At 42.8% G+C, this 22,826-nt stretch overlaps 1 protein-coding gene across 1 annotated transcript; it reads right to left on the bottom strand.

Annotated features, from left to right (window-relative positions):
* Positions 1 to 726: 726 nt before the first annotated feature.
* On the bottom strand, positions 727 to 10,308 carry NXF3 (nuclear RNA export factor 3; the record flags this gene model as incomplete). The annotated part of the gene is made up of 16 exons (XM_079764563.1): positions 727 to 913; positions 1,437 to 1,509; positions 1,992 to 2,034; positions 2,131 to 2,246; positions 2,350 to 2,408; positions 2,528 to 2,635; positions 2,754 to 2,809; positions 2,895 to 2,963; positions 3,315 to 3,351; positions 4,696 to 4,805; positions 5,024 to 5,104; positions 5,229 to 5,333; positions 5,426 to 5,509; positions 6,126 to 6,279; positions 6,496 to 6,670; positions 10,305 to 10,308. The coding sequence occupies 16 exons, from the start codon at positions 10,306 to 10,308 to the stop codon at positions 727 to 729; spliced, it is 1,461 nt and encodes a 486-aa protein (XP_079620689.1).
* Between the last annotated feature and the right edge of the window lie 12,518 nt (positions 10,309 to 22,826).

Below are 22,826 nucleotides of genomic sequence, written 5' to 3'. Positions count from 1 at the left end.
TAAGCATTGACTTACTAGCTCCAACCAGACCTCCTGGCTCAATAACAGGAATATAGTAAGACTGGAGGAAAAACATAACAAAGATGATGAGGATGAAGATGATGACACCCAAGGGGTTTTTGGTGAGGCTGTGTTCTTAGGATCCAGAATCAGCCTGTGGGAGGGCCTCCTCTGAGATCTTGTACTTGGCCTGGAGGAAGTGAAGGGAGCTAGTTGGGAGATTAGTACAGCCAGGAGCCCTGAGTCTCATCCCCAGGCCATCCATTCTTCACTCACTTGGCCCAAATTCCCAGACCTCACCTTGTACAGAGCGAGCACCTGTACAGCTCTAGTGTAGTCCCAGTGGTTATCATGAAGACACCTGCGGAGGAGGAAGGGCAGGAGGCATCCATTAGGACAAAAGTGGAGTCAATCTGATAACACCTTGCCATTTCATAAACTATGTGACAAATATGCCTCCACATTTACATATGCAACGAAATAAGCTCTATGTTGGAAAAATTCCTGAAACCCAAATGTATCAATAAAAGAACGAGGTCCAAGAAATAAAGAATTTCATAAAGGAATACATACCTGTTCAAAACAACTGTGTTGCTTATACGCAATGAGAGAGAAATGTTCAGAGGGACAGGTGAAATAAACGAGCAAAACAAATTACCTGCAAGTTTCTATTATTCACTCCTCTGCTCCTCCCAGCTCCATCCTATCCCCATGCACACCCAACACTCACTTCTGAGACCACTGGAGGCTCATTCCAGACTTGGTGGAGAAAACCTGCACCATTTCTTGCTGCTCCGGGGAAAGGGTGGTCATGGAGCTGGTGATGGGTGTAGGCACTTCTATGGAATGCACACTCTGAGTTGTGTTGGGGGTGGTGTCCCTCACAAACAGCTCATCATTCATGATGCATAGACTGGGGAAAAATGATACCTCAGACAACTGATGGATGGACAACCCCACACCCTCAACAATTATCCTGCTTCCACTGCCACTCAGCAACCAGATTCCTCCCAGGCCCACCTGCTATCTGCTCCCCAGATTCCTCTTCCCTTCCCACATCCCAACCCTTGGAGAGATTGCCTACCAGCTTCACTAGATTTGTACCCCTAGCCCCATTGCATTTACTCAGTGAAACAGCCCAAGGGAGAGGACAGGTTAGTCCCATTTTCAGAGGAAGACATAGGTCACAGAGAGGGTCATGTGATTTCACTCAGGTACAAATCTAGTGAGTGTTGGCGCCATGAAGAGAACCTGAAAGAAACCTGAAGCACTTTCAGTGTTCTAACTCCAGAGCCCACGCTCTTAACTCCTGTTCCCTGGATCAACCTGCTGGCTTCCCGCAACACTGAGAAAACCCTGAGAAAATGCACTGCCGCATTCCCACAGCCCTGAGCCCAGGTTGGGCTGTATGTTCCCACCCAGAGCATAACACTCACCTGGAATCGCTGGCAGGGGTAGTGATGAAGGTCCGGGTGAAGGCACGCACAGAACCCTGAGACCTTCCTTCCACTTCAACAACAACAAACAACAATACCATGTTGGAGTTGTACCCATTTCACATGCTCACACAGAATACCGCAGTCAGGGTGGGACTTCATACTAATTCCCAAGGGGACAACTGTTCACTGGGACTCAGGGTGTCAGGAATGAGGAGGGCAACCATAGGAGCAATCTCTTCCCACTAACGTGGTCCTTACTATGTGCCAGGCTCTGGAACAACCACCTCACAAGTTCATTTAATTCATTGTTTTCAGCTACCCAAGAGGTAGGTATTATTAGTTCCATTTCATAAATGAGGAAAATAAGAGGTTAAGTAATGGGCCCAAGTTCTCACAGTCAGGATCTGGGATGACAGCCATCAAACCCCACACCTGTGTTCCCAACTACCGAACTGTGCAGGGCTTACAGGAAGCTGGGAGAGTTCTGAGAGGGATCCCAGCAAGGGGGAGGGAGCAGTGGACATCTGGGGAGGGAACTCTATAGGCACTCACCTTCCTTGAACACCCCATTGACACAGAAGCAGAGCATCCTTTCCTGAAAAGGGAGGAACACAGGTGCTCGGTCACCATCTACAGCTCCCACACACCTGTGTCTTTCTGGGCCTGTCTGAGGGAGGAAGCAGGTGCTCACCGACTGGAACAACATGTCCACCACAAAGGAGCTCAGGTCATGCTGAGTTTTGGGCAACACACAGAGGGTGCATGTAATGTCACGTTTTGTATGTTTCAGCAGCTGAAAATGCAGGTCTGAAGGGGAAGGACAGAAAAGTCAGGGTTGCCACTCCCTGGGGCCTATGACTGACCCTTCATGCCCCCTTTCCCTGCCCAATCCTCCCCATCCCACACGCACTGGGGTCCTGGAGGTTCTTCATATTCCTGTTATCCTTGAAGTACTCAAACAAGCTGCTTCTAGGAGAAAACACAAAACAGGATGTGGAGGTCCAGACAGTGGGGGTGTTTCCATGAGCTGACTGGTTTCTGCTGGGGAGACACCCCCCTAGAAAAAGAGTTTGAGCTGTGATACTCACGGGGCTGGGTCCTTGGGGTTGAAAGAAATGGTCAGGGAGAAGCAGGCCTTGTCATGGTAAGTACAGAGGAGACAGTGCCGGTCTCCAGAGTCATAGATAGAGTAATACCTGTGGTGGAGCAAAGGGGACAAGCTGCTTTGTTAACCAGGCCCCAAATGAGATGTGAGAGTCCCAAACAGCAGCCCCAGCCCCCACCCCGATTCCTGGTGTTTCCAAGAGTACTTACTGCTGCAGAAATTGCAAGACTAGACTCTTCAGTGGGTCAGATCCAAAGAAACTTCCCTGAAATCACAACAGTCCTCAGGTCCACGGCTGATACCCCATCTTCACTCACTACCTGAAACCCTGCTTGATTCCCCCTCCTCACCTTGCAGGATGGTACATTCTTGTGGGCTTCAATCGCAAAATTAGTTGGTGGGAGTGGCTCCTGGCCATCCTGGAGAAGTAAGAGGAAGTCAGCCTTGCAGACCAACAGGTGGTACTGAATGATCAGGAAAAGGAAGGACCCAGGAGAGGGTGAAGGTCAGAAGTCAGATGCAAAAGAGCCCTGGAAATTCCATGAGCAGGACTACACCTGTACCATCATCATGGGGCCCTGGAGCCTGTGGAGAACTTGTGTGAAGAAGGTCCAGAGCCTTTGTCAGATTCCCACATGGGTCAATCCACCAATGAGGATTAAGAGTCAGATCCAAAAATGTAACTTGAGCCAGACCTAAAGGGGCTCAGAGCAGGTTGTGGGAAATGTCTGTGCCACTTAAAGGAGTCAGTCATGGAGAAATACACTTACCAGGCATAATAATTTGGGGAACAATTCCAGGATGGAGCTGCCAAAATAAAGACAAAACAGAAATGTAACTGAATCTGCAGAGCAGCCCTGCCTTGTTGTAGCAAGCAAACCTACACCAGACATACAGCCCAGCTATACTCTAGTGTCCCAGCCTTCCAGGGACCTGGGAACCCTCCCCAAGAACTGATCCATAGGGAGAGCACTTGCCCTCCCTCCTGCCCTACCCCCACTCCTTCTCCATTGTGCTAGGTAGCTCCCATCTAGATGCCCTGACTCCCTTCTCCAGTGACATAAAGAGCAGCATTTAGAGCTGCATACTTTTCCTGCACGGGCCACTGTTGGGTCCTGGGATCCCAGTTAGGAATGAAAAACTTGAACATGTTGGACTTGGGGCCCATGGGATATTGGTTGAGCCTTTGTCACCTGTGAGAATCTGAACTGGGCATGGGAAACACAGCAACCACGGGATCAGGAGACCTTCCCCAGAAGGAATAAAGAAAAGATCAGGCCCAGCTCAGCTTAGGGAGGGGGAATGTGTGGTCCCCTCTTATGATCACTGCCTTCTTGCCTCATGGACCACTGTGCACCTGTGCCTATCTTAGTTGGTTTCTTTTCTGAGCAATCCTACCCATGTCAGGCTACCCAGGGCTCCTCTGAAGGACCAGGCAGGTGATGTGGTATGTGGAGGGAGGGGCACTGAGAGGACTGTCCTTCTGTCTCCTCAACCCTCTGTGCCTTCTGCCTTCCACTGCTGCCTCCAGAGACCCTCTGCTCACTGGTGGTGGCTCACTTCTGGCCCCTTAACTCAGGGAAACCTGGTTTTCTCAAGGAGAGCCCAACTCGTGGCATTGTTCCAGAGGAACTAATGTCATGACAGCAGCCACCCAGGACTTCAGCCCTTAACATAGGGCAATAAACTTCCCATGTCTGCCTGGGTTTGGAGAAGAGCCCCTTTTGGATCAAAGGAAAGAGGGCTCCTCTCAGAGCAGGGGAGGGTAGCCCTTCTCAGCACAGAATAGGAAGACCTGTCTCAACATGAGGACCTGTGTTGGAGGACCTTTCCCATTCCAGGTCAGCAGCATCTGACCCAAGACTGGTCACCCCTAGTACTGGTGATGAGGGGATATCATGCTTCCTGGAATACAGTCTTAGGAGGGCATGCTGGATAAGTTTGAGTGCAGAGTCAGGAGACTGACCCCAGACCAGGAGAACAGATGAGCAGATCAGAGGAAGGAAAGGGCACCTCAAAGCACAGGTGAAGGACACAGAAAAGGGAGTGGAGGGTCTATGATACTCCCAGAAGACCTATTTGCTGCCTCTGCAAACATATACTATCAAGGGTAGGTCAAGCTCACCAGGGATGAAAGAGGGTACAACTAACCTTATGTTGGTTGAATTATCTGGTAAGGTGGTGCATAAGGGGTTTCTTTTTGCATTCATGTCTTCTGGCTCCAGCCTTTTTCCCTGGTCCAATTCCTCTGTTGACTTCATCTGTGATTATGGGAAGGAATCACATAGACCAGAGAAAGAGAGCTAAGATGCCTGTAGCCCCAGTCCCTTCCTTTTCTAACAAATCCACTTCACTGTCCCTTGTCATCACCCCATGGGGTTCAGTGGTTCTGACTCTGAGGTAGTGAAGGGGGGCAAATGGTGGGGTAGAAGAAGTGGGTCTGAATATGGATGCACAACTGATCTGGAGTCTGCATTACCTTTCTCTGATCCTCCTTTTCTGACTTCAGCTCCTTCTGCCCAGCCTGGGGTGCATTAGAGGGGATGACAAAGATAGATATCTGCAGAGAACACAAGAGGGGCTGGGTAAGCACCAGGAAATCTGAGCCTTGGGATTAAGCAAGACCTTGCCCCTGTCCTGCCCTCTTGCCCCTAGCCAGTCCTAGTCATGCCTTTGACACGTACCTTCTCATTATTCTTATCGTAAATATTGCCACTAACATTCTTCAATGCAAAGGCAATACTGGCATTCTCAACGAAGAAGTGGGCCTGCATTTTCTCATAGTGAAACTATAGGGATAGTGACAAGAGAAACAGAATATGAGACCAGAGCCACTGCTCATCGGCCCTGTTACTTCATCCACCTTATTGTTCTCTCTTACTTCGACTGGAGTAAAGGGGGTGCTGCATTGCTTCTGAATCAAATTCAGCAGCCACTTCTCATCATATTTTATGCCGAATGGAATCTAGGAGCCAAAGAAAAGATAGGAGAGAAGATTGACATAATGGGATCTAAGGTTATGAATAAACCCAACCAGGCTTTCTTTTCAATTTTTTTTTCAGCCTTTCAAACAATTGTTTAAGATAGGATAGTAACCATTATTGCTAATTTTTGCACCAGACATGAATTCCCTAAATATCATTCTTTCCATTCAAATAGATTTCCTCAAATAATCAATTTAAAATGTTTAACATGTACTTCCTTTTATAAAGTTCTAAGAGATTCTACCTAAGGCAGACTTAGCCTGCATCTCTCACAAGGACCCCAGGGACTCAATGTCCTACTGCATTCAGCTTGGGCCAAACTGTGCCTTCAGGTATGGAGTTGCTCCATCTCCTTGGCAGTAGTTTCCTCCTTTGCTTTTAGACTACCTGTCTCATCCTCCTTGCAATCAGTCTGTTTTCTTTATATTGCTTCTCTAAGTCTGCCCTTAGATGACCTAGGATGTTAACTCCTACTAAGAAAAAGACACATTGCCAACTCCTCTGCCCCAAAAAGGTATCTAGCATTTCTACACGAGTCCAACATAGCTCCCTCTGTTCACATTCTACACATTAGTTCCACTTTTCTAGGACACTCACTGTGATCTTGAACCATCTTCCTGATGTCTCATCCTGCTTCTTCTCCTCCATTTTTGTCTCTGGAGAATTTTGCTCTCTTTCCTTGTTAATATGGGTTTGGACTCGATCCTGAAAATTGCCTCTCCAATGACAGCGTGGAATGGCATAGGGAGCACTGTTGGGCAATGGAGAGAAAGTAGTCCATATATACTCAGGAAGTCTTCTATACATGTTCACCCCCATTGATACCTCAGCTAAAATAAAGTTTTCTGAACGATTAACTTGATCTTATCATTACTCATTCTTCCTGGTTGAGAAGAATGACATATTTAACTCCAAGGTTATGTATTTCATTGGCGGTGCATTTTAGCCATGCTACCTGGTCACTTACTATCTTACTCGGGTGTCCATGTGAGCATCACTTGTTGCTGAATCTCCATCTTGTTGCTTGTGGGATGAAGGATGAATGCCAGAACTTACTTGTTCAGACACATTGTTATATCTCCTTCGGTAAATACCCCAACGTCTTGGTCTTCTATCTGTGGTGTCACCTTCTGGATTGTGCCCTGAAATCAAGAACAACACATCAATGGTCTCAATACTAGAAAATGTCCTGGGGAGATATCATAGCTAATGGAGAAATATTACTGATTCTTACAATCTATACTAATAAAAGGGTAATATGCTAATTAGACTGGGTCTACCAGACATCTTCCAGTCATCTGCTCCTCCTTCCGGACAAAGCCACAGTGGCAGGGGCAGAGACAAAGGTGATTAGGGGTGATCAGGCTGGCAGGGGAGGGTGGCTGGGGGCAATCAGGCCAGCAGGGGAGGGCGGCTGGGGCAGTCAGGCCTGCAGGGAAGGACAGCTGGGGGCAATCAGGTCAGCAGGGGAGGGCAGTTGGGGGCGATCAGGCCTACAGGCAGAGGGGTTAGGGGCGATCAGGCTGGCAGGCAGAGGGGTTAGGGGCAATCAGGCAGGCAGGCAGGTGAGCAGTTAGGTGCCAGCAGTCCCAGATTGTGAGAGGGATGTCTGAGGGGTCCCAGATTGGAGAGGGTGCAGGCCGGGCTGAGGGACTCCTCACCTGTGCATAAATTTTGTGCACCGGGCCTCTAGTCTATATATATAAAAAGCCAGTAACCGGAATGCCATAACTACTGGAATGACTGGTCACTATGACGTCCATTGTGGCCAGCGAATGCCCAATCAGGGGTGGGGCCAGCCGGCCAACCTCCCGCAGCCCCTCCCCCCAGCCTGCCCTGCCCCCGATGGGCCCCCACCACCCTGGTTGGCCCATGGCCCCTCCCCCAGCCAGCTCTGCCCCCAATCAGCCCCCCCACTCTGATCAGGGGCAGGGATGGCTGGCCAGCCACCCATGGCCCCTCCCTCAGGCTGCTGGCCCCTGATAGGCCCCCACCCCATTCGGCCCATCGCCCACAGCCCCTTCCCCCAGCCAGCCCCACCCTCAATGGGCCCCCACCATCCCTATCAGCCCACGGCCCCTCGTGCAGCCATCTCCGCCCCCAATCGCTTCCCCACACACCAATTGGGGGTGGGGCTGGCTGGCCAACCTCTCATGGCCCCTCCCCCGGCCCCATTCAGGAGCGGGGCCAGCTGGCCCACAGACCCTCCCCACAGCCGGCCCTGCCCCCAATTGGCACCCTCCACCCTAATCTGGGGTAGGGCCCGCCAGCTAATTGCCTACGGCCCCTCCCTCCAGCCAGCCTGGCACTGATTGAGCCCCGATTAGGGTGGGCCTGCTAGCCAACCTCCCGCCATCTCCTCCTCCTGACAGGCCCTGCCCCGATCCACTGATCAGGGCCGGGCTGGCCAGACTCCACCCATGCACGAATTCATGCACTGGGCCTCTAGTCTAAAATGATATATATCACAGTGCTTCCTGCCTCTATAGTTGGGTCTGGGGTGTTATTGACCCATTCGTGAATGGGGTTTCCTCTCCAGGTGTCTGGTTTTGTGGCTCACTCTCTAGCACATTGGCTGGACAGGATAAAATTCTCCTTGACAAGACACGACACAAAGGGAACAAAATACTAATGTACTCATGACACCAATAACCCCAATATAAGGGACCACCTGAGAAAAGAGAATTAGGGGAGAGAAAAGAGAGCACAAATGATATCGAGGAGAGAAAAAAAGATGAGAGACAAGAAAAAGGAAGAAAAGGGAGAATCCTATGTAATAAAGAGGAATGATGTCTGGAGAGACATAATATGGATACCACCAAAAGAGAAGAGGAGTGCCTAGGTGCTCAGTTGGTTGAGCACTGTCCTGTGCACCTAAGGGTTGCTGGTTCAATTCAGGACACATACCTGGGTTGCAGGTTCATTCCCCAGTTAGGGCACCTGCGGAAGGCAACCAAGCAGTGTTTCTCTCTATCTCTCTCCCTTCCCCTCTCTCTAAGCATGTCCTCGGGTGAGGATTAATAAAAAGCTAGTGAGAAGGGGAGAGAATTAAAGAAGATGTAGTGAATATATCTAACCCATGTTTAATTTGAGTCCTGGTAAAAAGAAGAGGAAACAGTGCAGACATGGTATTTGAAAAGATCTTGGTTGTGAAGTCTCCAAAAGTAATATGATATCAAGTCCGTATAACAATATTCATAGGGGAAAGAGTATGCTTTAAGGAAAAACATTCCTGTAGAAAAGACATGCATTTCATAGTTACGTTAACATAGAAAATACTGAGAACATTTGTGACCAGAAGACTCAAACTAAAAGAAATATTAAAGATTCTTCTCCAGGCAGAAGAAATATGATCCCAGATGGAGGCACATAAATGCAGGAAAGAAAGACTAATGATATTTGTGACTATGTAGGCAAATCTAAAAGAATATTGATTCCATAGCACAATGATAATTTATTCTGGGAGTTAAATATATAGATAATTGAAATGCATGCAATAAATTGTGAGGCAGTAAATGGAATCAAAGTGTTCTAAGGTCATTTCATTGTGTGACCTTAACAGTTTCAGACTAAATATTTCAAATACAAATATTATCGGAATGGGTAAGAAACATTCCAACAAATACTCCTTAAAAGAGATACATGCAAAATGTAATGATCTAGAAAATTTGAAATAAAAGTAGTGGCAAAAGTATACCATTTACATATGAACCTACTCAAAGCTGGTTTAACCATATTGATAAAAGACAACATGTAATCTAAAGAAAAAATATTACTAGAGGGAAAGAAGGAGATTTCATTAGAACAAAAGGTTTATGCAATAGGAAGATATTAGTTAAAAAATTCTAAATTTGTATGCATGTTTCAGAGCCAAAACACGCAAAGCAAAAAGTGACTGGAATAATGGACAAATCCACAGTTACAGTGGGAAATTAAAAAAAAAATATATATATATATATATATATATATATATATATATATATATATATATATATATATATTTACTTATTTTTAGAGAGAGAGGTAGAGAAAAACATGTACATGAGAGGGAAATATCAATCGGCTGCCTCCTGAATGATCCTACTGAGGATTGAGCCCACAACCTGGCATGTGCTCTGACTAGGAATTGAGCCGGTAACCTTTTGGTGCATGGGACAATGTCCAACCAACTGAGCCACACTGGCCAGGGCAACAGTGAGAAATTTTAACACATCTCATTGGGTGGCATATAAAATGTCTGGTAAATATTCAGCTACATGGAAACATAGACCAATGCACATAACAACCACACAGGGAACATTCCAGAATAGGCCATATGCTTGGCCATAAAGCAAGCCTCGAGAAGCTTCTATGGGAGTAATACAATCTACCCTGAATACGTAATGTAAAAATTCAAGGGTACTGGTGGGTTCTCTGCCCCTCCCCCACCTCTAGTATGCATCCAAATATTGTTACTTTATAGCCCCCAACCTAAGTGACCCTCCCTACTTAAGAGGACTGTACAACTCAGGTCTTTCCCTTTAAGAAAGGAAAAAAAATCACCTCAGCCACATCCAAAGGAAGGGAGGTTTTCCAGGTGGAACCAGGATGAGTGTGCCAGGGACCACTTGGCCCATTTCCTCAAGAGGAAGGGAAATAGCTTGGGCTTGTCCTTACCACTCCTCTTTTAAAATGGAGGCTGCCTAGGTGTCCTATCGATTGGGGTGGGGGAGAGGACCCAGAACTCCCCTAGCCCTGTGGGAATCTAAGGCCAAGGCCTCATGCTTATCAACTCACCCATACTGTTGCCTGAAGGCAGTGAGTGACCTGTCACCAATGTCCTCACGGGTTTCTTGTGAAAAGAATCTGTGAGGTCTGGAGCTGGAGGTTTGAAGATCAAGGTGGGCTGCTGAGGAAGACAAGAGCTGGTCCCAAACAACTTCCTCAGGGCCAGACAAGATGGAGTCCTTACAGGAAGTCTCTTTCTTAAAGGCATAGTGAAAACTCTGGGGGCTAGAGTATACTTAACTTACTACTATTCATATAGTCCCCCGAGCTTGCTACAAACTGCCAACAAGTATATTGTTTCCAAATGAACACTCCCTACAGAGAAGGCCAAATAGAGTCAGGAGGCCTGGGACCTAGCTGTTTGTAGCTTAGAACTCTGCATGCTAAGCTCTGTGTCGGCTGCCTACACTGTGACCCCTCAGTCTGCAAACCCAGGGAATTTTAGTACAAGCTATTGGTCAGGCTCTGTACTTGCTACAATGCATTTGCTCTTTTTTATTCCTTTTTATTGAATTTATTGGGGTGGCAATGATTAACATTATACAGGTTTCAGGTTCACCACCCCAAGTCAAGTTTCTGAATATCACCATTTATCCCCTATACCCTCCTTAATCTCTCCCCATTTGCCACCCCCCACAAAAACCAAACTGTTGTCAGTGTGCATGAAATTTTTTCTCCTTTTTTTTCTTTTGTGTTCTACCCGTCCACCCCCCACACCCAAACCCCACCCCAGACCGTTGTCAGCCTGTTCTCTATCTATGAATCTAACTTGATTTTGCTTGTTAATTCATTTTGTTCATTAAATTCCAAATGAGTGAAATCATATGGAATGTGTCTTTCTCTGACTGGCTTATTTCACTTAGCGTAATTCTCTCGCAACGGGTTAAGATTTCCCTCTTTTTATATGGCCAAGTAGTATTCCACTGTGTAAATGTACCATGATTTTTTTATCCACTCATCTACTAATGGGCGCTTGGGCTGTGTCCAAATCTTGGCTATTATAAATAATGCTGCTAGGAACATACAGGGCAATATATTCTTTTGAATTAGTGTTTTGGTTTTCTTCAGATAAATTCTCAGAAGTGGAATCGCTGGGTCATATGACAGTTCCAATTAAATTTTTTTAAGAACCTCCATGCTGTTATTCACAGTGACTGCACCAATCTGCATTCCCACCAACAGTGCACAAAGGCTCCCTTTTGTCTTTGTTATTTGTTGATACATTGATTCTGACAGGTGTGAGGTGATATTTCACTGTGGTTTTAATTTGTTTTTCTCTGATGATTACTGATGATGAGCACCTTTTCATATTTCTATTGGTCATCTGTATTCCTCATTGGAGAAGCGTCTATTCAGGTCCTTTGCCCATTTTTTAATTGGAATGTTTGTTTTTTGGTGTTGAGTTTTATAAGTTCTTTTTTTTCTTTATTGATTAAGGTATTACATATGTGTCATTATCCCTCCATTGCCCCCCCCCCACAACCTCCACTCATGCCCTCACCCCCCTGGTGTCTGTGTCCATTGGTTAGGCTTATATGAGTGCATACAAGTCCTTTGGTTTATCTCTCCCCCTTACCCCCACCCTCCCCTACCTTCCCTCTGAGGTTTGATGGTCTGATTGATGCTTCTCTGTCTCTGGATCTGTTTTTGTTCATCAGTTTATATTGTTCATTATGTTCCATAAATGAGTGAGATATGTGATATTTATCTTTCTCTGACTGGCTTATTTCGCATAGCATAATGCTCTCAAGTTCCATCCATGCTGTTGAAAATGGTAAGAATTCCTTCTTTTTTACTGCAGTGTAGTATTCCATTGTGCAGATGTACCACAGTTTTTTAATCCAATCATCTGCTGATGGGCACTTAGGCAGTTCCCATATCTTACACTTTTTTTTTTTTTTTACAGGGAGGAAGGGAGAGGGATAGAAAGCTAGAAACATCGATGAGAGACAAACATTGATCAGCTGCCTCCTGCACACTCCCTACTGGGGATGTGCCCGCAACCAAGGTACATGCCCTTGACTGGAATTGAACCTGGGACCTTTCAGTCTGCAGGCCGATGCTCTATCCACTGAGCCAAACCGGTTTTGGCATCCCATATCTTAATTATGGTAAATTGTGCTTCTATGAACATAGGGGGGCATATATCCTTTCTGATTGGTGTTTCTGGTTTCTTGGGATATATTCCTAGAAGTGGGATCACTGGGTCAAATGGGAGTTCCATTTTTAGTTTTTTGAGGAAAGCCCTGAAAGAGAATTACAGGCCAATATCCCTCGTGAACATAGATGCCAAAATCCTCAACAAAATTCTAGCAAATTGGATCGAGCAGTACATCAGAAAGATCATACACCATGACCAAGTAGGATTTATCCTGGGGATGCAAGGATGGTACAATATCCGCAAATCAATAAATGTGACACATCACATAAACAAGTTGAGAGATAAAAATCACATAGTCATATCAATTGATGCAGAAAAAGCATTTGACAAAATCCAACACCCTTTCTTAATAAAAACACTCAACTGGTAAAGCAAAAAGAAAAAAGAATCCAAAAAGTTGAAGATAGTGTAAGGAGCCTCTGGGACAACTTCAAGCATACCAACATCAGAATAATGGGGGTGCCAGAAGAAGAGAGAGAGCAAGATACTGAAAACCCATTTGAAGAAATAATGACTGAAAACGTCCACCACCTGGTGAAAGAAATAGACTTACAAGTTCAGGAAGTGCACAGAAACCCAAACAAGAGACATCCAAAGAGGACCACACCAAGACACATCATAATTAAAATGCCAAGGGCAAAATACAAAGAGAGAATATTAAAAGCAGCAAGAGAAAAACAGTTAGTTACCAACAAGGGAGCTCCCATACGATTGTCAGCTGATTTCCCAACAGAAACTATGCAGGCCAGACAGGAATGGCAAGAAATATTCAAAGTGATGAATAGCAAGAACCTACAACCAAGATTACTCTACCCAGCAAAGCTATCATTCAGAATTGAAGGTAGATAAAGAGCTTCACAGATAAGAAAAAGCTAAAGGAGTTCATCACTGCCAAACCAGTATTATATGAAGTGTTGAAAGGTATTCTTTAAGAAGAGGAAGAAGAAAAAGGTAAAGATAAAAATTATGAACAACAAATATATATCTATCAACAAGTGAACCTAAAAATCAAGTGAATTAAAAATCTCATTAACAGGATAAACTGGTGAATAATATAGAATCAGGGGCATAGAAAGGGAGTGGACTCAAAATTCTCAGGGGGAAAGGGGTGTGGGGGGTGCAGGAAGAGACTGGACAAAAATCGTACACCTATGGATGATGACAGTGGGGAGGAGGTAAGGGCAGAGGGTGGGGTGGGAACCAGGTGGAGGGGAGCTATGGGGGGGGAGAGGAACAATTGTAATAATCTGAACAATAAAGATTTATTGGATTAAAAAATAAAATAAAATAAAGATTTAACACCCCCCCAAAAAAAAATAATAAAATAAAATAAAATAAAAACCCTCAGCAAAATGGGAATAGAGGGATCATACCTCAACATAATAAAAGCCTTATATGACACACCTACAGCCAATATCATACTCAATGGGCAAAAACTAAAACCATTCCACCTAAGAACAGGAATGAGATAGGGATGCCCACTTTCACCACTCCTGTTTGACATAGTCCTGGAAGTGCTAGCCATAGCAATTAGACAAGAAGAAGAAATAAAAGGTATCCAAATTGGAAAAGGAGAAGTAAAACTGTCCTTATTCACAGATGACATGATACTGTATACGGAAAACCTTAAAGACTCCATCAAAAAACTACTAGATGAATTTGGCAGTGTAGCAGGATACAAAATTAATGCCAAGAAATCTATGGCATTTTTATATAACAACATTGAAATTACAGAAGAGAGATTAAAAAAAACAACCCATTGAGAACCAAGGTAGTGGCATAGGTAAACACCTATACTTGCTGCCTCTCACAGCCACATCAAAATTACAACTAAAAGGCAGAACAACTACCACCCAGAACCGTGGGAAAGCTGCCTGAGTGAAAGTTCCACAGCTAGAGAGGTGAAGAAAGTGCATTGAGACTGGTAAGAGGTGTGGAGGCGTGGAAAGTGCTGGCACCTGGTTGTGCTGCTCTTTTAATCGGGAGGGAGATACAAGCTCCCACTTGCTCTGAACTCCAGTTCCGGGTGAGACTCTGGGGGACCCAGACACATATAGGGAGAAACTGGACTGTCTGGCATTAAGATAGGAACATGAGGGCGGCTTTCTCTCAGAGGTTCTTGCAGCAATCATTATTCCTGCACAGGGGTGCGGGACACGGAGACCCGGGGACCCCTCTGGTGCAGAACTGACTGGCAGCTTTTGCTGTTTGCTCTGCCCTGGTGATTGCCAGAGACCCCACCCCACCCAATTTACAATCCCACCAAAGCTGTGTGCAGCGGCTCTTGCATATGAATGGCCTGTCCTTTCTCTGCCTAAAACCTGTCAAACTGCAGCTGGGTCAGAGAGCCCCAGAGCTTCCAAAAGAAGGCCCAAGGCCCGGCAGCAGCAGCCGGCCTTGCTTCACAGCTGGGCCTCCTCTGGGCACTTTCAAACCCCATGCAAAGAGGAGGAATCTGCAGATGTCTCTGTAGCTCCAACTGGGTGGCTCCAGACAGTGGCTGACCTTGTACCTCCTTGGAGATCCAAGAGTCAGTGTACCCAGTGGTCAGTGTGAGACCATATTAGATTACAACTCTTCACATTCATAAGAGACACACGCAAGGGGCAGACTCAGTGAGCTCCAAAGCCCCACTGAAGCAAGTCCTGCCCCATAAGGGTGTCTCCTGAGCAACATATCTTCCAGTGTAGACACAGCTGGTCATCACAGCCAATTGGCCTGGAGGTCAATTCCTCCCAGTGATACCAACAGCAATCAAGGCTTAACTACAACAAGACTGTGCACTCAGCCCACAAAGGGGTGCACCAAGAGTGTCCACCTCAGGTGACTGGGGAGGCTGAGCCACTGGGCCCTATAGGACACCTACCACACAAGGCCACTCTATCAACTCAAGGAGACTTAGCAATTACCCAGTACATAGAAACAAACACAGAGAAGCAGCCAAAATGTGGACACAAAGAAACAGGTCACAAATGAAAGAAATGGAAGAAAGCAAAATACTGGATATAGAGTTCAAAACCACGGTTATAAGCTTACTCAAAAATCTTCTAGAAACCTCTGAGAAATTTAGTGAGACCCTCGAGGATATGAAAAAGGACCAATTAGAAATGAAGCATACATTGACTGAAATAAAGAATAATATACAGAGATCCAACAGCAGACTAGAGGATCCCAAGAATCAAGTCAAAGATTTGAAAAATGAAGAAGCAAAAAACACCCAACTGGAAAAGCAAAAATAAAAAAGAATAAAAAAATATGAAGATAGTCTAAGGAGCTTCTGGGACAACTTCAAGCGTACCAACATCCGAATTATGGGGGTGCCAGAAGAAGAGAGAGAGCAAGATATTGAAAACCTATTTGAAGAAATAATGACAGAAAACTTCCCCCACCTGGTGAAAGAAATAGACTTACAAGTCCAGGAAGCACAGAGAACCCCAAACAAAAGGAATCCAAAGAGGACCACACCAAAACACATCATAATTAAAATGCCAAGGGCAAAAGACAAAGAGAGAATCTTAAAAGCAGCTAGCGAAAAACAGTTAGTTACTTACAAGGGAGTATCCATACGACTGTCAGCTGATTTCTCAACAGAAACTATGCAGGCCAGAAGGGAGTGACAAGGCCAAAACCGGTTTGGCTCAGTGGATAGAGCATCAGCCTGCAGACTGAAAGGTCCCAGGTTCGATTCCGGTCAAGGGCATGTACCTTGGTTGCGGGCACATCCCCAGTAGGGGTTGTGCAGGAGGCAGCTGATAGATGTTTCTAGATCTCTATCCCTCTTCCTTCCTCTCTGTAAAAAATCAATAAAATATTAAAAAAAGGAAATATACAAAGTGATGAATAGTAAGTACCTACAACCAAGATTACTCTACCCAGCAAAGCTATCATTTAGAATTGAAGGTCAGATAAAGAGCTTCACAGACAAGAAAAAGCTAAAGGACTTCATCACCACCAAACCAGTATTATATGAAATGCTGAAGGGTATTCTCTAAGAAGAGGAAGAAGAAGAAAAAGTAAAGATAAAAAAATTATGAACAACAAATACATATGTATCAACAAGTGAACCTAAAAATCAAATGAATAAAAAACCTGATGAACAGAACAAACTGGTGAATGTAATAGAATTAGGGGCATGGAAAGGGAGGAGACTGACAATTCTCAGGGGAAAAGGGTTGTTGGGGGTGCAAGAAGAGATTGGACAAAGAGCTTACACCTATGGATGAGGTCAGTGGAGGGGGGTGCCTGGAGTGGGGTGGAAACCAGGTGGAAGGAAGCTATGGGGGGAAAAGAGGAGCACCTGTAATAATCTGAACAATAAAAATTTAAAAAAAAACCATTGACCATTGCATCAAAAAAAATTTAAGATACCTAGGAATAAACTTAACTAAGAAGGTAAAAGACCTGTACTCAGAAATCTACAGGACACTGAAAAAAGAGATAGAGGAAGACATAAACAGATGGAAGAACATATCGTGTTCATAGATTGGTAGAATCAACATCATTAAAATGTCCATATTACCCAAAGCAATCTATAGATTCAATGCACTTCCCATTAAAATACCAATAGCATATTTCACGAACCTAGAACAAACTCTCCAAAAATTCATCTGAAATAAAAGAAGACCCCCAATACCTGCAGCAATCCTGAGAAAGAAGAATAAAGTAGGAGGGATCTCAATACCAGATATCAAGCTGTATTACAAAGCCACTATTCTCAAAACAGCATGGTACTGGCACAAGAACAGACATATAGACCAATGGAATAGAATAGAGAAGCCAGAAATCGACCCAAACCACTATGCTCAATTAATATTTGACAAAAGAGGTAAGAACATACAATGGAGTCAAGACAGTCTCTTCAATAAATTGTTTTGGAGATAATTGGACAGATACATGCAACAAAATGAAACTAGATCACCAACTTACACCATACACAAAAATAAACTCAAAATGGATAAAGGACTTAAACATAAGACAGGAAACCATAAAAATACTAGAGGAATCCACAGGCAGCAAAATCTCAGACATATGCCGAAAGAACTTCTTCACTGATACTGCTCCTAGGGCAATGGAAGCTAAAGAGAAAATAAACAAATGGGACTACATCAAAATAAAAAGCTTCTGTACAGCAAAAGAAACCATCAACAGAACAACAAGAAAGACCACTGCATGGGAGAATATATTTGCCAATGTTATAACTGACAAGTGTTTAATCTCCAACATTCACAGGGAACTCATACAACTTAACAATAGGAAGATAAACAACCCAATTAGAATATGGGCAACGGACCTAAATAGATACTTTTCGAAAGAGGACATAGGAAGGCCAAGAGACATATGAAAACATGCTCAAAGTCACTAATCATCCAAGAGATGCAAATCAAAATGACAATGCAGAACCATCTCACACCTGTCAGAATGGCTATCATCAACAAATCAACAAATGACAAGTGCTGGTGAGGATGCGGAGAAAAAGGAACCCTCATGCACTGCTGGTGGAAATGCAGACTGGTATAAATTCTTTATAAATTTTGGATATTAACCCCTTATCAGATGTATCGGTGAATATATTCTCCATTCAGTGGGTATTATTCTCATTTTTGTTGATGGTTTTCTTTGCTATGCAAACCCTTTTTACTTTGAAGTAGTCCCTTTTTATTTTTTCTCGTTTCCCTTGCCTGAGGAGATATATCAGAAAAAAATATTGCTTTGAGAAATGTCCAAGATTTTACTGCTGATGTTTTCTTCTAGGATTTTTATGGTTTAGAGTCTAATATTTAAGCCTTTAATCCATTTTGAGTTTATTTTAGTGTGTGGTGTAAGAAAGTGGTCTATTTTTGCACATATCTGTCCATTATTCCCAAAGCCATTTATTGAATAAACTACACTGAGTGGCCAGATTATTATGATCTCTGAATGCATAATAATCTGGCCACTCAGTGTATATCCTATATAATAAAAGGCTAATATGCAAATTGTCCCCTCGACCAAGAGTTCGTCCAACAGGCAGGCCGGCCAATCGCCCATGTCCCCTCCCTCTGGCCAGGCTGGCTGGACCCCACCCATGCACGAATTCATGCACCGGGCCTCATACACACACACACAAACACACAGACACACACACACACACACACACACACACACACACACACACACACACTCTGAGTGGCCAGATTAATATGTGTTCAGAGATCATAATAATCTGGCCACTCAGTGTATATTTACCTCAATGTATGTTTTGCCTTCTTTGTCAAATATTAATAGATTATAAAGGGGTTGGTTTATTTCTTGGATCTCTGTTCGGTTCCATTGACCTGTATGTCTGTTTTTATGCCAGCACCATGTGGTTTTGATTACTATGGCCTTGTAGTATACTTTAATATCAAGTAGCATGATTCCTCCATTGGTATCTTGATAGAAGTTGCATTGGATCTATAGATGGCTTTGGGTAGTATGGACATTTTAATGATGTTATTTCTTTCTATCCATGAACACAGCATATGCTTCCACTTATTTGTATTTTCTTCTATTTCTTTCTTCAGTGACTTATAATTTTCTGACTACAGGTCTTTTACATCATTGGTTAAATTTATTCTTGGATATGTTGTTATTTTTGAAGTAATTGTGAATGGTATTATTTTCTTAATTTTCATTTCTGATAGTTCATTATTGGTATATAAAAATGCAACTAATTTCTGGATACTTATTTTGTATCTGGCAACTTTATTGAATTCATTTATCAGTACCAGTAGTTTTTTGGTGGAATCTTTAGGGTTCTTTATATACAGTATCATGTCATCTGAAACAAAGACAGTTTTACTTCTTCCTTTCCAATTTGGATGCCTTTTATTTCTTCTTGTCTGATTGCTGTGGTTATGACTTCCAGTACTGTATTGAATAAGAGTGGTGAAAGAGGATATCTCTGACTTGTTACTGATCTTAAGGGAAACACTTGTAGATTTTGCCCATCGACTATGATGTTTGCTGTAGGTTTTTCATATATAGCCTTTATTATGTTGAGGTATATCCCTTCTATTCCCACTTTGCTGAAAGGTTTTATCATAAATAGATGCTAGATTTTATCAAATTTTTTTCTGCATCTATTGATATGATCATTTTTTTAAAAATATATTTTTATTGATTTCATAGAGGAAAGGAGAGGGAGAGAGAGATAGAAACATCAATGATGAGAGAGAATCATTAATCAGCTGCCTTCTGTATGCCCCCTACTGGGGATCAAGCCCATAATCTGGGCATGTGCTCTGACCTGGAATGGAACTGTGACCTCCTGGTTCATAGGCCCAGGCAAAGACACTGAGCAATGCTGGCCAAGCTGATCACGTTGTCTTTATCCTTCATTTTGTTATGCGATGTGTCAAGTTTATTGATTTATGGATATTGTACCAAATCTGCATCCCTGGAATAAATCCCACTTGATCATGGTGTATGATCTTTTTAATGTATAGCTGGATCCAGTTTGCTAATACTTAGCTGAGAATTTTAGCATCTATGCTCATCAGGGATATTGGCATATAATTCTCTTTCTTTGTAGTGTCTTTATTTAGTTTTGGAATTAGGATAGTGCTGGTCTCATAAAATGAACTTTCCTCCTTTTTAATTTTTTGAAATAATTTGAGAAAGATGTTACTTTTCTTTTTTAAAAATGTTTGCTAAAATTCACCTGTGAAGCCATCCAGTCCAGGAGTATGCTATGCAATAGGACAAATGCTTGGGTACACGTTGCCTCTGTTTCCCAAGGTAGCAACATTTCCCACTCTGTTGCATTTCTTGTTTCGATGCTGGGCTTCCAGGATTCACCATCAGGTTTGGTCTAATTTTGCTTGGTTTGAGGTCAGACCTCACAACCCTATGGGGTGGGCACCATCCATCTTGCTCTCTATGGATATTTCTAGTTATGCAGGTCTACATATCCAGAGAGGGGAGAATGGGAAGCAGATAAGAAATTGACTGGTAGTGCCCAGCATAAAGTAGACCCAATGTACATGAATAAATTGAGATGTAGCCGAAACCGGTTTGGCTCAGTGGATAGAGCGTCGGCCTGCGGACTCAAAGGTCCCGGGTTCGATTCCGGTCAAGGGCATGTACCTTGGTTGTGGGCACATCCCCAGTAGGGGGTGTGCAAGAGGCAGCTGATCGATGTTTCTCTCTCATCGATGTTTCTAACTCTCTATCCCTCTCTCTTCCTCTCTGTAAAAAATCAGTAAAATATATTTAAAAAAATAAATAAATAAATTGAGATGTAGATGCAGGGTAAGTAGGAGGTGAAGCTAAGTATCTTTCCTCAGTCTTTTTATATACATATGACCTTTTCAAAGAGAGTGGAGATCACAGAGTACATACTGTTTTGTAATCTACGTGAAGAAAATATTTGTTTCTGTTTCTTAAAATTCTGCCTTTTCATTGGGAGTAATATCCTTAGGAAACACAGAAAGATGTCATCTGCACATCAGAGTCAGAATTTTGGTTTGAAAGTCTCAGCTAGGGGGCTTGGTAAACTGTAGGGGGTTTAGAGGGACTTTTCTTTTCTTTTCTTTTTTTTTAAAATATTTTATTGATTTTTACAGAGAGGAAGGAAGAGGGATAGAGAGTTAGAAACATCGATGAGAGAGAAACATCGATCAGCTGCCTCCTGCACACTCCCTACTGGGGATGTGCCCGCAACCAAGGTACATGCCCTTGACCAGAATCGAACCTGGGACCCTTCAGTCCGCAGGCGGCGCTCTATCCACTGAGCCAAACTGGTTTCGGCTTAGAGGGACTTTTCTACACGCTGACAGTGATCTTCTTTATTTATGTCTATCCTGGGATCTTCAAGTGCTAGGGCTGGAAGTCCAGCCTGTAAGTGAACTGAATAGAAAGCTGCAAGAGTAACTGTGTGGAAAATTGTTGTGAAGAAGGTTGAGGTATAGAAACACACAGATACCACACACACACACATACACACACACACACACACAGAAACACTTAAAAATAAAGTGTGCTTATATGCTTCTTTTCCCCATAAAAACCTTTATTCATAAAACCATGAATTTATTTCCAAAGCAAAGAATGTAAAAGCATCATATTTATAATCAGTTTATAATTATTTTATATCTCTAATCTTTTATTTTTTAAAATTCCATATTTTAAAACCTACAGAAATAGAACATTTAAAAAATATTCCAAATCTCACCAGTGCTCACACATTGAATTACCAGAGAAACTTTTTAAATTTTCTATTTTTATGCAGCAGTATATAAACATATTTCTAAGTCAGTAAATGTATTTTTGGACTATCATTTTATGACTTGATCTGTAGACTTTCCTGTTAATAAATTTTTATCTCAACAACTTTTTCAGATTACCAATGAATACTTTGCATTAACAATTATTAAACAATATAGAAATGTAAATGTAGAAACTAAAATTATTCTCTCGCTCCTTATAGACCTCCCTTCTGCTCATCATAATATATAGTATCCGTTAATATATTAGTGCCTGTTTTTCATAATTTTCCTCTGTGTCATGCACCCACTTATAATTACACACATATATATACGTTGATATAGTCTTTTACAGAATGAAATAATATTATATGCTATATTTTATAAGTTCTCTTTCACTTAATATGATTCATTTTCGTTTTATTTAATTTGTCCATTTGGCATATTTCTAAGTGTTTATTGTGAATTTTTACATACATTCTCCCTGATATCAGTTGACCCATCTCTATTGTTTAAGAGTATTTTTTACATCATTTATATAAACCTTATGTCAAAATATAGGTGGTAAATAATTTCCTCATGCCACTTTTCACATGCAATTTGATTTTTAACTTTTGCTATTAACATGGCATTTTGCATTATATAGTGATTTTTAAGCTAAGTGTATATCATTTATATACTAGCCTCCTGAAAACTCATAGTAAAAGGCATACTAAGGAAAAAACAAAGTTTTTTATTATAATAGGTTCAATGCAATAAGAAGATATTAATACAGAATTCTAAATTTGTATGTCTTATTATGGAGCCAGAATATACAAAGAAAAAACTGATTGAAGTAAATGGAGAAATGGACAAATCTATGATCAGAGTGGAAAGTTTTAACACAGCTCACTGATTGACACATAAATGGCAAACAAAAATTCAGCTAGAATGAAAAGATTTTAAAAGGTGAATTAAATAAATTAACATAAAACAATGTACAGAACAACCACACAGGGGACATTCCAGAATAGGTCATGCATTGGGCCATAAAGCAAGCCTCAATAAACTGCTATGGGGTAATACAATCTACCCTGAATAGCTGATGTAAGATTCAAGGGTACTGGTGGGTTCTCTGCCCCTCCCCAATTCTAGTATGTTTCCAAA

Source organism: Cnephaeus nilssonii (genome assembly GCF_951640355.1).
Source record: "Cnephaeus nilssonii genome assembly, chromosome: X".
Classification (NCBI taxonomy): Eukaryota; Metazoa; Chordata; class Mammalia; order Chiroptera; family Vespertilionidae; genus Cnephaeus; species Cnephaeus nilssonii.
This window is presented reverse-complemented; position numbering and strand designations above follow the sequence as displayed.